General features: G+C 41.8%; 1 protein-coding gene across 1 annotated transcript in view; it reads right to left on the bottom strand.

Annotated features, from left to right (window-relative positions):
* UBE2N (ubiquitin conjugating enzyme E2 N) overlaps positions 1–13,573 on the bottom strand; it is a 40,952-nt gene extending 27,379 nt beyond the window's left edge. The window contains exon 1 of the mRNA XM_082419152.1: positions 13,350–13,573. Within this exon, the coding sequence (XP_082275278.1) occupies positions 13,350–13,379 (30 nt within the window). The 5' untranslated portion in view covers positions 13,380–13,573. The remainder of the gene's footprint in view (positions 1–13,349) is intronic.
* Positions 13,574–14,529: the final 956 nt, after the last annotated feature.

Below are 14,529 nucleotides of genomic sequence, written 5' to 3'. Positions count from 1 at the left end.
TGTATGTGTGCACTCTTAAAATACTAAAATTGCTGTAACTTGTGCACTCTTAAAATATCAAAATTGCTATAACTTGATTACTCATAAGAGGGAACATATGCAAGTTCTACTTTCTTTTTTCATTATAGTGGACCTAAATATCTGCATTTTTACATCCACACCTGAGGGGCTTAGGGAGCGAAAGCCTGCTGAGTAGGACTGGGTTCTTGGCTATCAGAGTCCCATTGCATACTTATACAGTAAAATCTGCTAGTGCAATCCCTACAACAAACGGAGATGACATTGGACTTCTCCAACTCCTATGTTTATGGCCCTGTTACAACTAACCCACTATTATCAATTAAGCAGTAGAAAACAAAAGGCTAGTGTGTATGTATGGGAACCATGAGGGCGAGGGTATACAGGCTTTTTAAAAAAGTATACATGGCGCTCAAAACGCTGACCCAAGGAGTGTCAAATATTTTATTTTTCTGATGGCTACTAAGAGCAAATTAAAATATCTTTTCACCAGTTTTTAAAAAAGAATGAAATCTTGCCATTTGTGACAATGTGGATGAACCCAAAAGACATAATGTTAAGTGAGATAAGCCAGACACAAAGACAAATACGCATGTCACTTATGTGCAGAACCTTAAAAAAAAAAAAAGTCAAACTCAAAATAACAGAGATTAGAAAGGTGGTTATCAGAGTCTGGAAGGTGGAGGGAAAGGGAAGATATTGATCAAAGGATACAAACTTTCAGTTAGAAGATGAATAAGTTCTGGAGACCTAATGTACAGCATGCTGACCATAGTTAATAATAATGTATTATATACTTGAAATTTGCTAAGAGATCTGTAGACCACCAGAACAAAAGAGATCTCTCTGACCACCAGAACAAAAACAACAAAAGTAAGTAACTATGGAAAGTGACAGATAATGTTAGTTTGTGGTAATCATTTCACAGTGTATACATATATCAAAACATCACCTTGTACACATTAAATACACACAATTTTTATTTGTCAAAAGTTAAAAAAAGTTTTTTTTCACTATGATGACTCAATTAACAATAGGACCAACATTTGTTTCCTAGAGTGCCTTTACAGGATTTCAGAAAATAAAGCAAATGACTTAAATTTTATCCCTGATTTTCTTTTCATGCAGAAAATAGTATTTCTAGTTTCTGTACCACAATGTACTTCATAATAGGAATATAAGCATGACTACAGTCAAGACTGTCTCAGAAGAGGAGAAAAAAACCCCAATCCCAACCAACACAGAGTGCTGGGCAGTCACATTTCATATAAAGGATGTTCCCTTACCAACATGGCATAATTCAAAAGTTGGAAAATACATCATTTTAACTGGTAAACACCATCAGTATCAGAGGTTGTATAGGAGAGGGGAGACAGGGAAGGAGATGGCAATGAATTAAGATGAAAAGACCAGGTTGTGAAAAAGCCTTGCATGCCAAGTTAAGGAACCTGAACTCTAGCCTGAACACAGTAGAGAGTAACAATGATCACACTGGGTGTTTTCAGAATAATGTGGCAATGTGGAAAATGAAGAGAGAAAGAAAGAGGGAAACAGCACATGTGTGTGTGTGTAAGTGAAGACAGAAAGATTTGTTCTCCGATTACTGCAAAAACGTGCAGGAGAGGGTAAGAGCCTGAGAGGATGGGAGACAGGAATGGGTTAGGAGAAGGACAGGCATTTCTAAGGTTCAGTTGGCTTATGACTGAATGTCTAAGAGAGAAGAGCGGGGAGGAGAGAAGAGGAAACAGAAGTAAATTGTAGGCAACTGGGTAATGTTAATGTAATTAATAAAGAAAAGAAACACCAAAAGTACTAATGCATGGGAGGGGGAGACAGCAAAATGAATACATTCCACTGTAAAATAAAGTTCATTTTAAAATGTCTGCAAGACATCTAAGTGGAGATAAAAAGTAGGCACTTGGAGAGACCTGAAACTCACCACTAGATTTTGGAATCATTGATCAATGCTGACTGCAGCCAAGAAAATGAATAAATGTGTTCAGGAGAATATATAATGAGAAAAGGTCCAAGGTCTGAACCCCAAGAGAACATGAACATTTAAAGGCTTTAAAACTACCATAGCAGATAGGATACAGGCCTTCATATTAGCTATACTGGAAAGCTATTCAAAATTTCAGAATACTGCTACTACTCAGCATTTGTCCTGGGTTTTTTTTTTTTTTTTTTTTGAGAATTGCTTAAAGCCAATTTAAAAGCCAAAAAGGAAAGTCAGTTCCAGGATTAAATGATCATGGCTTTGTCTCAACGAGAAGTTTTTAAAAAGGAATTAGAAATAACAGAGGCCCAGGAAAAGTGAGTTGGCCAAGGTCACAAAGTTTCTTAACACTTAAGACAAAAATAAAAGTCAAGGCTGTTCCTACCCATTATTCACCAGAATTGGCTCAAATTTTTCATTCTCCAGCAATCAAAACCAATCTTTTTTTTTTTTGGCCGTGCTGTGCAGCTTGCGAGATCTTAATTCCGTGACCAATGATTGAACCCAGGCCCGGTGGTGAAAGTGCCCACTGGACTGCCAAAGAATTCCCCAAATCCAATCTTTAACGATAAAAATTTACTGGCTGCTGACAATTTAAAAAATAATAATAATGGCTCACAAGGCTAAAGGATACTTCTTAAACGTTAGAAAGCAATGCAGGTTGCAAATGTGATTAGTTTTATGGGAACCAATAGAGATTTACCTGCTAAAATTTCTGCTTTGCTTCATTCAGCATTGTAATTTCTTAAAAGTATTTACTTAGAAAAATTTCAGCTAAAAAAAGTTAAAAAGGAATGAAGTACTGATACATACTACAATATGGATGAACCTTGAAAACATGCTAAGTGAAAGAAGTCAGACACCAAAAGCTGTATTGTATGATTCCATTTATATGAAATGTCCAGAATAGGTGAATCCATAGAGAAAGTAACTGTACGGATGCCAGGGGTTGAGGGAGTAGGGACAGAGAGGGACTGCTAAAGGGTAGAGGGTTTCTTCTTTGGATGATGAACAAGTTCTGGAATTAGAAAGCGGTGATAGTTGCACAACTTCGTGAATGTTAAAACCACTGAATTGTACATTTTAAAAGGTGAATTTTATATGTGATTTGTATCCCCCAAAAATGAAGCATTTTGGTTTTCCTTTCATATTCAGTAAGATTTTAGCATTTTTTCTATGAAGTGGAGACTGCAATATAGCAAAAGAAAGTGAAGGGGAAATCATATGTATTACTTGATTATTTTTAGTTTGTAACAGTTTGTATATTGACTTTTTTTTTTAACTTATTTATATATATATATATATATATATATATATTTTTTTTTTTTTTGGCTGTGTTGGGTCTTTGTTTCTGTGCGAGGGCTTTCTCTAGTTGTGGCAAGCGGGGGCCACTCTTCATCGTGGTGTGCAGGCCTCTCACTATCGCGGCCTCTCTTGTTGTGGAGCACAGGCTCCAGACGCGCAGGCTCAGTAGTTATAGCTCACGGGCCCAGTTGCTCCGGGGCATGTGGGATCTTCCCAGATCAGGGCTCGAACCCGTGTCCCCTGCATTGGCAGGCAGATTCTCAACCACTGCACCACCAGGGAAGCCCATGTATACTGACTTTTTAGTAATGACTATATATCCATGAATTACACTTCTAAAGGAAAAAAAACTCTTTCAAATTAAAAGACTGCATTTGAAGTGTCTGTGGTCCAAGCGAAGAAGTGCTGACTCATGTTACAGTTTCAGCACTGCTCAAATATCTTCCTAGAGTTTGATATGTCTAACCTGGAATGACATTCTTCTCCCCCGACCCCGCTTTTCTACTTATCTTTCAAAATTCAGCTCAAATGTCACCTCCCTATAAACCTCTTTCCCTAAACCAAACTTGGAGGGTTTCCCCATCCAGAATGTCACATCTTCGGTGTTCCCACTGATGCTTTTGTTTTCTATATATGAGAAACTACTGGCTTTATGTATGATTTTAGTTCTACCACATTCTACCCAACTTTGCATTGAAGCCAAGCATATACTAGGCCATTGTTTCTGCAAGGTGCACACTAAAATCATCTGGAGATCTTAAGACAAAACATAACAAAAAAACATTCTGGGGCTGGCAACTGTTAAATTTATAAACACCCAGATAATTCTGATGCACTACCGTAAACTAACTGCTCAGATTATAGACCAGTATTCACAGAAAATATCTTCTACTTCCTACCACTCAAGACATCAGCAGCCCACCCAATTAAACTAAGGGAAGATTCTGATAAGAAATAGGCAAGGTTTGGCCAAGTGTTCACTGACCTCTAATCACAGTCAGTGGCAGGAACCTGAACGGAGATTGCAGCACTTTTAGTTTAACCCTTATCTGAACCACAACAATAAAGACAGGGTAGACAGAGTACTTTATTCAGGGGGGGGAAAAAAATTTACTTAATGGGAATAGCTCTTTTACAGCTAAAGGTAAGAAATTTCAAGCTTTATAGCTGTAAATCACTGTGCCTCCAAATGTGAAAAGAAATGACTTTTTTAAAAAAGCCAAAGCAAGAACTGCAGTGCAAATGTAGGGAGAATTTTACTGGAAAGCACTTTTCCTTATTCTCTCTAAATACAAGTGAGGAAATTAAGTAGGTACAAATACCCTCCGCTTAGTGGAAACCACAAAATTCAAATTAATATATAAACAAGTGTAAGATAATTCTATCTCTAGGCTTACTGAATGAAAAACATCTTGTTTAAAACCCACATTAGAGTGGTTATGGTCTGATGCAGTGATACCTCAAATGTATTTTCCACCTGCTCTTTAGTTCCTTCTCACTGGAACCCCGAACTTCCCCAAATCCAGGGACCCAGGAGAGAAGGAGAGGAATATGCCACCCCAGAGAGGCAGTCCATCTTAAGGTAAACTATATTACTAAACAGGGCTCACGCAAAAGCCTGTAATTAAACTACAATAAGACACTATCCACCACACATAATGGATCTCTGGAATATATTATGTATTCATGCTCTCTTTCTCTTCCTCTGTCCCTCTCTCCCTCTTTCTCTCTCCCTCTCCCTCTCCCTCTCTCTCTCCCTCTCCTTCCAGCTTTCATATCTACTACTCCCTGTGTCCACTCTCCCCCCTGCTCTTCAAGTTCAAAAACATTCCTCAACAGATATTGATACCTTTCCTCAGACTATGGTAAATCCCAGATATTCCTTCTTCTATAACACACCTCACTGTAATTTCTTGTTTCACAACTCTATTTTTCACCAGACAGGGATGCCTATCTTTTTTACTGGCTTAGTGAATATATACTATACATTCAATAAATGTCCAGTTAATTGAACTGAAACATGTTTTATGAATGGATAATAAAAAGGCAGACAAATCGCAATGTTATGGAAGATTGAAATTTGGCCTTGGGCTCTTACTAGCTTACTAAAGCCACTTTTGCCCCTGCTCCACAGTAAGGGGGTAAAGGAGATGGTAATCCCAATGGTCCTTAAAGGTCACTAAAAACACAGTGACTGGGCTTCCCTGGTGGCGCAATGGTTGAGAATCGGCCTGCTAATGCAGGAGACACGGGTTCGAGCTCTGGTCTGGGAAGATCCCACATGCCGCGGAGCAACTAGGCCCGTGAGCCACAATTAATGAGCCTGCGCGTCTGGAGCCTGTGCTCCGCAACAAGAGAGGCCGCAACGGTAAGGGGCCCGTGCACCGCGATGAAGAGTGGCCCCCACTTGCCACAACTGGAGAAAGCCCTCGCACAGAAACGAAGACCCAACACAGCCAAAAAAATTAATTAATTAATTAATTAATTTTAAAAAAAAAAAAGCTTGATAGCAATAATTTCAGATGCTACGATGCCTCCAATGCAGTACCCATATTTCTAAAAAAAAAAAAAAACAAAACACAGTGACTTTACAGCAATAACATTTTCCTTAGTATAAACTATAAAGAAATCTTAGAAAGTTCTAAAGAAATAAAAAGCACCCATAGTCTCAAGACACAAAGATAACATTTGTTAGATTTCTTTCTAGTATTTTCTCCGCTACAGTGCCTTCAGTCACTGGATTGTAAAGACTTTAAAAGTAAAAACTGATTTGCCCAAAACAGACCAAATCTCTGACAGTGACATATTGTGATGATATTGAAAACTAAAGGAGTTTGAAAATATGAAGAGGAAATAGCCAATTTTAAAAAAAAAAGCAAAATATGTCAACATTAGATTCTGAAACCAATACCTAAAAATACTTCAAATTATAGCCTAATCCTAATTATTCAGAAACATCTGAGTTACAGGCCAACTCAGAACTATAAAAATTTCTATGCCTAAGTATCCCTAGGGGATTTTAGAATAGCTACATCCAGGATTTTAACAAACATACAATGCCCTGAATAGTGTGGTGTAGCTCTTGGAAAAATGGATAATAAAGAATGCTTTCTGTTGATTCTCTGAGGGCTCTTAACCAGTTACCTACCCATTTCTTCCGATCACACGTTAATGGTTTCTGTCACCAGAGATGCCAGGGCCACAGATCCCACTCTCAGACTATGGTGATCCCACATCCTATTTAATCTACAAATTGAAGATGACTACTTAATATTTAAAATAAAAAAACTTGGGAAGCATTTTTAAAAGTTGCTAAGATTTTAGCTGAAGTTAACTGATTCCCTATTATTCATCTCCTAATTTGTATATCCATGCTGATGTCCTTCATACATTACATTTCTTTCATATAGGAAAAAAAAGAATTCTTATTTCTTTTTTTTTTTTAATTTATTTATTTTATTTATTTTTGGCTGCACTGGGTCTTTGTTGCTGCGCGTGGGCTTTCTCTAGTTGCGGCGGGCGGGGGCTACTCTTCGTTGCGGTGCGCGGGCTTCTCATTGTGGTGGCTTCTCTTGTTGCAGAGCACGGGCTCTAGGCACGCGGGCTTCAGTAGTTGTGGCACGTGGGCTCAGTAGTTGTGGCTCGCGTGCTCTAGAGCGCAGGCTCAGTAGTTGTGGTGCACGGGCTTAGTTGCTCCGCGGCATGTGGGATATTCCTGGACCAGGGCTCGAACCCGTGTCCCCTGCATTGGCAGGGGCGGATTCTTAACCACTGCACCACCAAGGAAGCCCAAGAATTCTTATTTCTTGATGTACCATTGCTACATATATTATGCCTTTCAGATCTACTTCGCTTTTAGAAAGTAAAATTATATAATATAGTCATTAGGCACCCACATCAGAACTGTGATGACTACAACCATAATGTCCAAAGCTCCTGCTGCATGCCATCCTCATTTCCTTGGTTCTGCTATTTATTTCTACAGTGCTTATGCATCAATGTTCATGATAGCACATTCAAATGTATGTTCAGAATCCATACTACTTGAATCCGAGGTGCGTAAGTTATTTTCTTCTTAAATCCATTTACACACAGGTAAACCAAAACACTAAATACAGCATAGGGAAAAAAGCAAAGATACTGACTTGCAGGCCTGGAATCTTAGTCATCCAATTTCTTTGGCCTACAGTCTCCTCATCGGAGAAGGAAAAGAATAGTGTTCTCTACTGTATATGGCTGTAAGTCATCACAAGTGTGGGAAAAAACTCAATTTCTACAAATCAAATGCATAATATTTCTGATATCATTATTTAGCATGCTGGATACTCAGGAAGTACTTATTAATTTGACAAATCTCAATTTCTATTGTGTGAGAGCTGATCAATCTGGACTGAAGAAAGTGCTTGACCAAGAAGAGCTTAAGGGCTTCCTTGGTGGCGCAGTGGTTGGGAATCCGCCTGCCAATGCAGGGGACACGGGTTCAAACCCTGGTCTGGGAAGATCCCACATGCCTCGGAGCAACTAAGCCCGTGCACCACAACTACTGAGCCTGCGCTCTAGAGCCCGCGAGCCACAACTACTGAGCCCGCGAGCCACAACTACTGAAGCCCATGCGCCTGGAGCCTGTGCTCCGCAACAAGAGAAGCCACGGCAGTGAGAAGCCCGCGCACCACAACCAAGAGTAGCCCCCGCTCGCCACAACTAGAGAAAGCCTGCGCACAGCAACAAAGACACAATGCAGCCAAAAATAAAAATAAATAAAATAAATAAATTTATTTAAAAAAAAAAAAAAAAGAAGAGCTTAAAAAACAACACTTGACTCGATTTTTAACCTACTTTCAGTTATGCCTACATTCCATAATCAAAACATTAGGCAGTATATTAAACAATATCCATATAGCCTGAAAGTTTAATCACTACCAAAAGTAGTTCAGGGATTCTTAACCTGGAATCCGTGGAGACCGAGGGGATTCACAAATAAGCTTGTCAAGAATCTGAAACCCCAGAAGTCATATGCAAAAAGTATGGTTTACTGTACTAGGAAGAAGGTCAGAAAATTCTTAAATTGGGACAACAACCAAAAGAGCTAAAAACTACACTGTGTTTCTACTCAAGTTTTTACTATATGAGTTTATCTGCTTCCTAAGAATGTTTTAATTACGATTTATAACAAGTCCATCTTCATCATGGTAAGTTTTCATGCCCTTTTTTTTTTTTTAAATGGGAAAAAACATTATGAGCCAAAGATTCTCAGGGCTTAAAAAAAAGGGTCAGTTTTCTGAATCGCTTTTCTCACTAAAAACTACGTTATGTACTAAAATACATATCAAATGAGTGGCTTTTAAATAGTGATAAGAGGGACTTCCCTGGTGGCGCAGTGGTTAAGAATCCTCCTGCCAACGCAGGGAACACGGGTTCGAGCCCTGGTCCAGGAAGATCCCACATGCCGCGGAGCAATTAAGCCCATGCACCACAACTACTGAAGCCTGCGCGCCTAGAGCCCGTGCTCTGCAACAAGAGAAGCCACCACAATGAGAAGCCCGCGCACCGCAACAAAGAGTAGCCCCCGCTCGCCACAATTAGAGAGAGCCTGCGTGCAGCAACGAAGACCCAACGCAGCCAAAGATAAATAAATAAAATAAATTTATTATAAATAAATTATAATTTTAAAAATCTGTATTTTTAAAAATAAAAATTATTAAAGTAAAAAACAGAACTCAAGACTCCGTCAGCTCATAACAGGTTTTTAAGAGTTTGAAACTAAACCTCACCAAACAAAAAATAAATTGTAGGGAAGACTGGTGAAATTCTAATTTCAGAAGGTTGGTTTGCTAGGTTTTAATCAAATAAGTCAACTGCTTGAGTAAGTTAACTGTTTCCTAAGCCTACATTTTATTGACTTCATGATTAACTTTGAGAAGAAAATTAAAGGAATGTCATCCTGTCAGTGTAACATGTAAAGCTGAAATAAATTTGTTTCTGACCAAGCCACAGCTACAGATTTCATTTATTTGTTCCCAAAATACTCCGGTTCTTTATGACAGATAGATTAAGGAGGATCTCTTATCTTAGGTAGCTTTCAACTTATGTGACTTTAAGCTTTAACTGCTCTGTCACTTTTAGAGACTAAAAGAGGTTTTGCCCAGGAAAAAAGAGGAAAAAAAAAATCCTGTAATTCTAGCTAAACACGTAACTGCAAAGATTCAGTGTAACTAATACATGTGCAAAATATCACTATATATAAGACCATTCATTACAGCACTGTTTGTATAGCAAAATATGGGGAACAATCTAATAGTTATCAATATGCAATTAGTTAAATTAAGGCCTAACCACAAGGTTCCACAAAACAGCTCTTTAGAAAATTAGTCACCTCGAAGACATAGGTGGGGGCAAGGGGAGGAATCAGGTACAGCATTTACTTGGGGAGGAGGGGAAGAGGCCTAACATATATGCACTAAGTCTCTCTGGTCTTTTGGGAAGAATATACAATAAAAGTTGTGGCTGTCTGGGGAGGGAAACTGGAATGCTGAAGGACAGATGAGTCTTAATTTTCCTCTATGTACCCTTTAGAACCTTTCAAAGGTGCTCTATGTATTTCCTAGTCAACAAAATAAAAGATTGATTTGTTTTGTTTTTAACAAATTTATGGGGTAGAATTAGAAACTTTTAGCTCAGGCACAGATTCAGATAGAATCTACTGAGCAGTAACAATGTCAAATTATATAGAATAAATCTCCTAAAACTTTCTTTCAAAGAGACTGAAGCTCATTCATTCATTCAATCAGTATTTCAGGGCCGAGACATTAGATTTGCAGATTATGTGTTCTAGGCATCTGAGCAATGCCCAAGTCATCCAAGAATTCTTGCTTTCATGGAGCTTTAGTGGGAGTAGAGATAAACAGTAAATAATATAACTTTGAGTAATGATATGTGCTATACAGAAGAGACAAAATAGGGGCTAAAGAGCAACCATGGGGGAGGAGGGAGGACTATGCTTTAGGACAGTTAAGGTAAACCTCTCTGAGAATATGACATGTGAGCCAAGAACTGAACATTATGACAAAGCAAGCAACGCAATAAACAGGAGGAAAGCCCTGTGACTGGAACATGCGTAGCCTCTTATTGTTCAGGGTACAGCAGAGCAACAGTGTGGCTGCAATGGAGTGACCCAAGGGGAGAAGTGTGGGAGATGATTTCACAGGTAGGCAGATCCCAGATGGATGGAGGGCCTTGTAGCTAGGAGGGAAAAAAGTCAAGATTTTAAGTGTGCTGCAGAACTTCTGTGGAGTTCTGAGCAGGGAAGTAACAAGATCTATGTTTTTAAAAGTAACATTAGCTGCTGTTTAAAAGGAGATCAGTACAGTAGGCCAGGTAACAAATGATGGAACTGAACAGTGGTTTCAGAGAGATAGGGAAATGTGTCTGATTCAGGATATAATTTGAAAAATAGAGCCCACAGAATTTGCTACTGGATTAGAAATGGGAATCTGAGTGGGATAGCAACTGGGTGAATAGTAATTCAAAAAATCATCTTTATGTGTATAGTTACAGTTGTTAAGGTACTCTGACATATATTATGTCATTTCATAATAACAAGAGGCAGGGAAAGGTCACACTGGGTCAAGATCCAAGTTCTGCCTCCTGTCAGTTTTAAGACCCTAGGAAAGTCCTTTGAATGGGTTTCTAGCCTATATAATGTATTGTCTACTTCACAAGACTTCTGCAGGTACCAAGTGGTTGAAGAATTTTGCAAATGTAAATAATGCCCATTTTGAGGTAGAAAGCATCACACTGTCCAATGAGAGATGGTACATTCCCATCATTCAGGACAGTAGTGTTACCCCATTATATTCCACTGCCACCACTATTATATTCCACACAGAACCTTGTACTGTAGTTGACAGAGAAGAGACAAGCTTCTTTTTTTAAATTCTGATATAAAAAATAAACATTTTCACAGATTTTGGAAAAGCCTACATAATATAAGCATGGGCACTAGAAAAAAAAATAGTATAATCTTTTAATCTTTCCTAGGGATTGGAGAAAACAGTTCTTTTTGCTACAAATGGCATTAAAGTAAAACCACCGAACTCTTACAAGATAATACCCAAATCAAGGGACCTTTCATTAGAGAGATGTTGTCAACAAGACTGTAAAATTAAGAGTACATATAAGTTATCACTGTCTTGTTTTAAATAGCAAAATGCAAAAGCCTGGTGTAAACTAAATTACTGTGTGCCAAATGAATTGAATTATGAGGACTTCAACTTATTGCTTCAAGTCATATCTATAAGTTTATATACAAGGTCCCACAGAATTTATTTTTCCATCTAAGACTTTCATATTATTGCAGAATATCTCCAGCATTAAGCAAAAATGGAAAAATATATGTAAAGTCTTTAATTCATTATGTATTTTGGAGAATTATCTTGAATGTCAATGTGTACTAGGTACTTAGTCGACAACCTGAATAACAGTAAAAATCCAAGGATATCTGATGTATATAGCTCTATCTTCCACCCCTCATTTTCAAGTGGGGCCTCAATAAACATGACCACTGGGGCCATGTGATTACATTACAACCACATTGTAAGCACCCTCCAACGCACAGCCATTAAACTGCCTTGGACGGAGTCGAAGACAAATCTTTAACACAACAAATGAAGGTTTTACACAACACTGTGAAGGTTCACATCATTAGACTCCAGCGCACAATGACAATATGTTCTACTTCTCTACTTGCTAAAACTTGCTACTTTACAAAACACGTCTTATTTCTCTAAATTAAGCACCTTTAGGCCAGAGACCCCCCATCTCAGATATATTTCATTGCAATCGCACTACACAATATACCATCTTTCAATCACTTAGCATGCATCTCCCCCCAAACTTTAAGGACAAACTAGATTAAATACACGTTCAGAGTTACAGCAAACAAAATGATGCTGCAATTTAGACACTTTAACTCGCATATTGAGCAACACAGAGGTTCAACTAATTTCCTTCACTAAAACTGACAAAAAACACCTAAAGGTTTTGTCTTCGTGGACTGCAAGAAACATTTCACGTCTGAGGACTTGATATTTATGTAAAGAGTTTACAAAACCAAGATGAATTTTTCATGGTTCCATTGGTACTTGGCAAAGTACATACATACTCCTGAAGAGCTGAAAAACGGTACTGATAATTTAAAGCGCACAAAATCGAGAGGCAAAAGGTTTCACAAGGTCCCGCGTATCTGTACTGCACCCCCTCCCCCAATCCCCGCTCGGTCTCATGTTAGAACTATTTCCTCTAAACAGAAACAGTCCTAAAAGAGTTTGCCAACTAGAGTAAACTCACTTCGCGAAGATAACGAGCGGAAACGCATTTAAAGAAGAGGAGATCGCGGAAGCGAGGGCGGCGGGGCGCGGAGCCCCCACGTCCCCCGAACCCCGGCAGCCAGGGGCGAGCATGTGCCGGCGGCTGCAGGATGCGCGGCCCTCCCGGAGCCGCCTCCCGTGGCACAGGGCCCCGCCCGGCCTCTCCCTCCCGGTTCATTCATTCTGAACCTGCGGCTGCCGCACCCCTGCGCTCCCGTCCGGGCCGAGACACGGATCCGAGGCCGAGGGGCCGTGTCGGGCCACAACCCCCGCCTAGAGTCCGGGCCCCGTCGCGATTCCCGCGCGCCCGCGGCCTCCGCTTGGGGTGGTCTGAGAGGCCGCGGAGGCCCGCTCCGAAGACCAGAGCCCCGCAAGCCCGCGGCCCCACCCTCCGCCAGGGCGCGAGCCAGGCCTTCCCCGCTCGCGGGCCGACCGCCTGGGAGCCCCCGATCCCCGCTGCCGGGCTGCCCCACTGCGGCCGGAAGTCTCCCCGGCGCCCCCTCCTCAGCGCCCGACTTCCCTCGCCGCCGCGGCCAGACCCTCTCAGCGCTGCCTCGGGCCTCCCAGCGCGGGCCGCGGGCCGGAGGAAGCGAGGGGCCGCTCCGCCCGGTCCGCCGAGAGGGCAAGAGCAGAGCGGGTAGCCGGAGGCGGGCCCGGGTGGTTACCTTGATAATCCTGCGGGGCAGCCCGGCCATCTTGTCAGATCCCGAGTTCGGCCTCTGGTCTCGTCTCCGGCTCCGCTCGCCTCACGCACGAGTGGAAGTCCCGGGCTCCACTTCCGGGGGACGTTGCCGCGCCCGCCGCCGCCGCGCCGAGGCCCCCCGGGAAATGTAGTCCCTGCTCGGGCGCGGGCGAGCTTCCCTCGGACCTGGCCCCCTCCCCCGCGCTCCCCGCCCCAGCCGCGGCCTGGGGGTGGCGGAAGTGACGCGCCGCGGCGGGGCAGGGACTTGGAAGAGGCGGCGCGGAGCGGCGCGGAGCGGCGCAGAGCCCCGTCGCTAGTGGCCGATCCTGCTGCACGCTGGTGGGACTGAGTGGTCTGCGACCAGCAGGCCTCTTATCCGCGGCCACGCCCGCGCCAATGGGCGACGTAACAGAAGCCCGGCCGCAGACGTAGCCCATTCATTCATTCGTTCGTTCATTCAACGCTACTGCAGGGCGCGCGGTCGGGGCTGGCGCTGGCCGAACGACTGAGGTCAAGTTGATCCGCGAGCTCCTTCCTCACAAGTAGGGGAAGACCGAAAGTCAGTAGCAAAGCTCCCAACTGTGGGTCTCGAAAGTTATCTAGGAAAAGCCTAGCCAGAATTTTGATGTTTAAATTTCGCATAAATCGGGTGTCTTTGACACACCCCTTAGACCTGGGAAAGCTAAAAGGGTTTGGAGAGAGTTGGGGGCGGGGAAGAAGAATGGCCTCTGAACGCCTGGCCCTAGTGGTTGACTCGCGGATTGGAGAGCTGGAGGAATGACCCAGGAGAGAATTAGAGATCCCAGTGTAATCCCTAAAAGAGGGATTACCTTTAGAGTGCGGGGCCCTAAAGGAGGATTAGAGTGAGGGTGCCCGGAAATGGGATTGTTGGGGAAGCATTTCCTAACATCCTGATGATTGATTGCTTGCTCTGTAATGGGCTTTTTGCGAGAATTGTTTTACTTTATCGTCATAGCAGTCTTAAAGTGCTTCCTCCACTTTACAAATGAGGCTCGGAGACATTCACTTTTTCCAAGGTTATGAGGGAAATGGAGCTGTTTTGTTCCCACGCAGGTCTACCAAAACGTGGACCCCTTAACTCCTTAGCCACGGTGTTTCCTAGCTCAGTAGCACAGACAGTAGATGGTGAATAAAGATATGCC

This window comes from Balaenoptera physalus, assembly GCF_965194825.1.
Source record: "Balaenoptera physalus genome assembly, chromosome: 13".
Classification (NCBI taxonomy): Eukaryota; Metazoa; Chordata; class Mammalia; order Artiodactyla; family Balaenopteridae; genus Balaenoptera; species Balaenoptera physalus.
The sequence above is the reverse complement of the archived record's forward strand: the minus strand, read 5'-3'. Positions and strand labels throughout refer to the sequence as shown.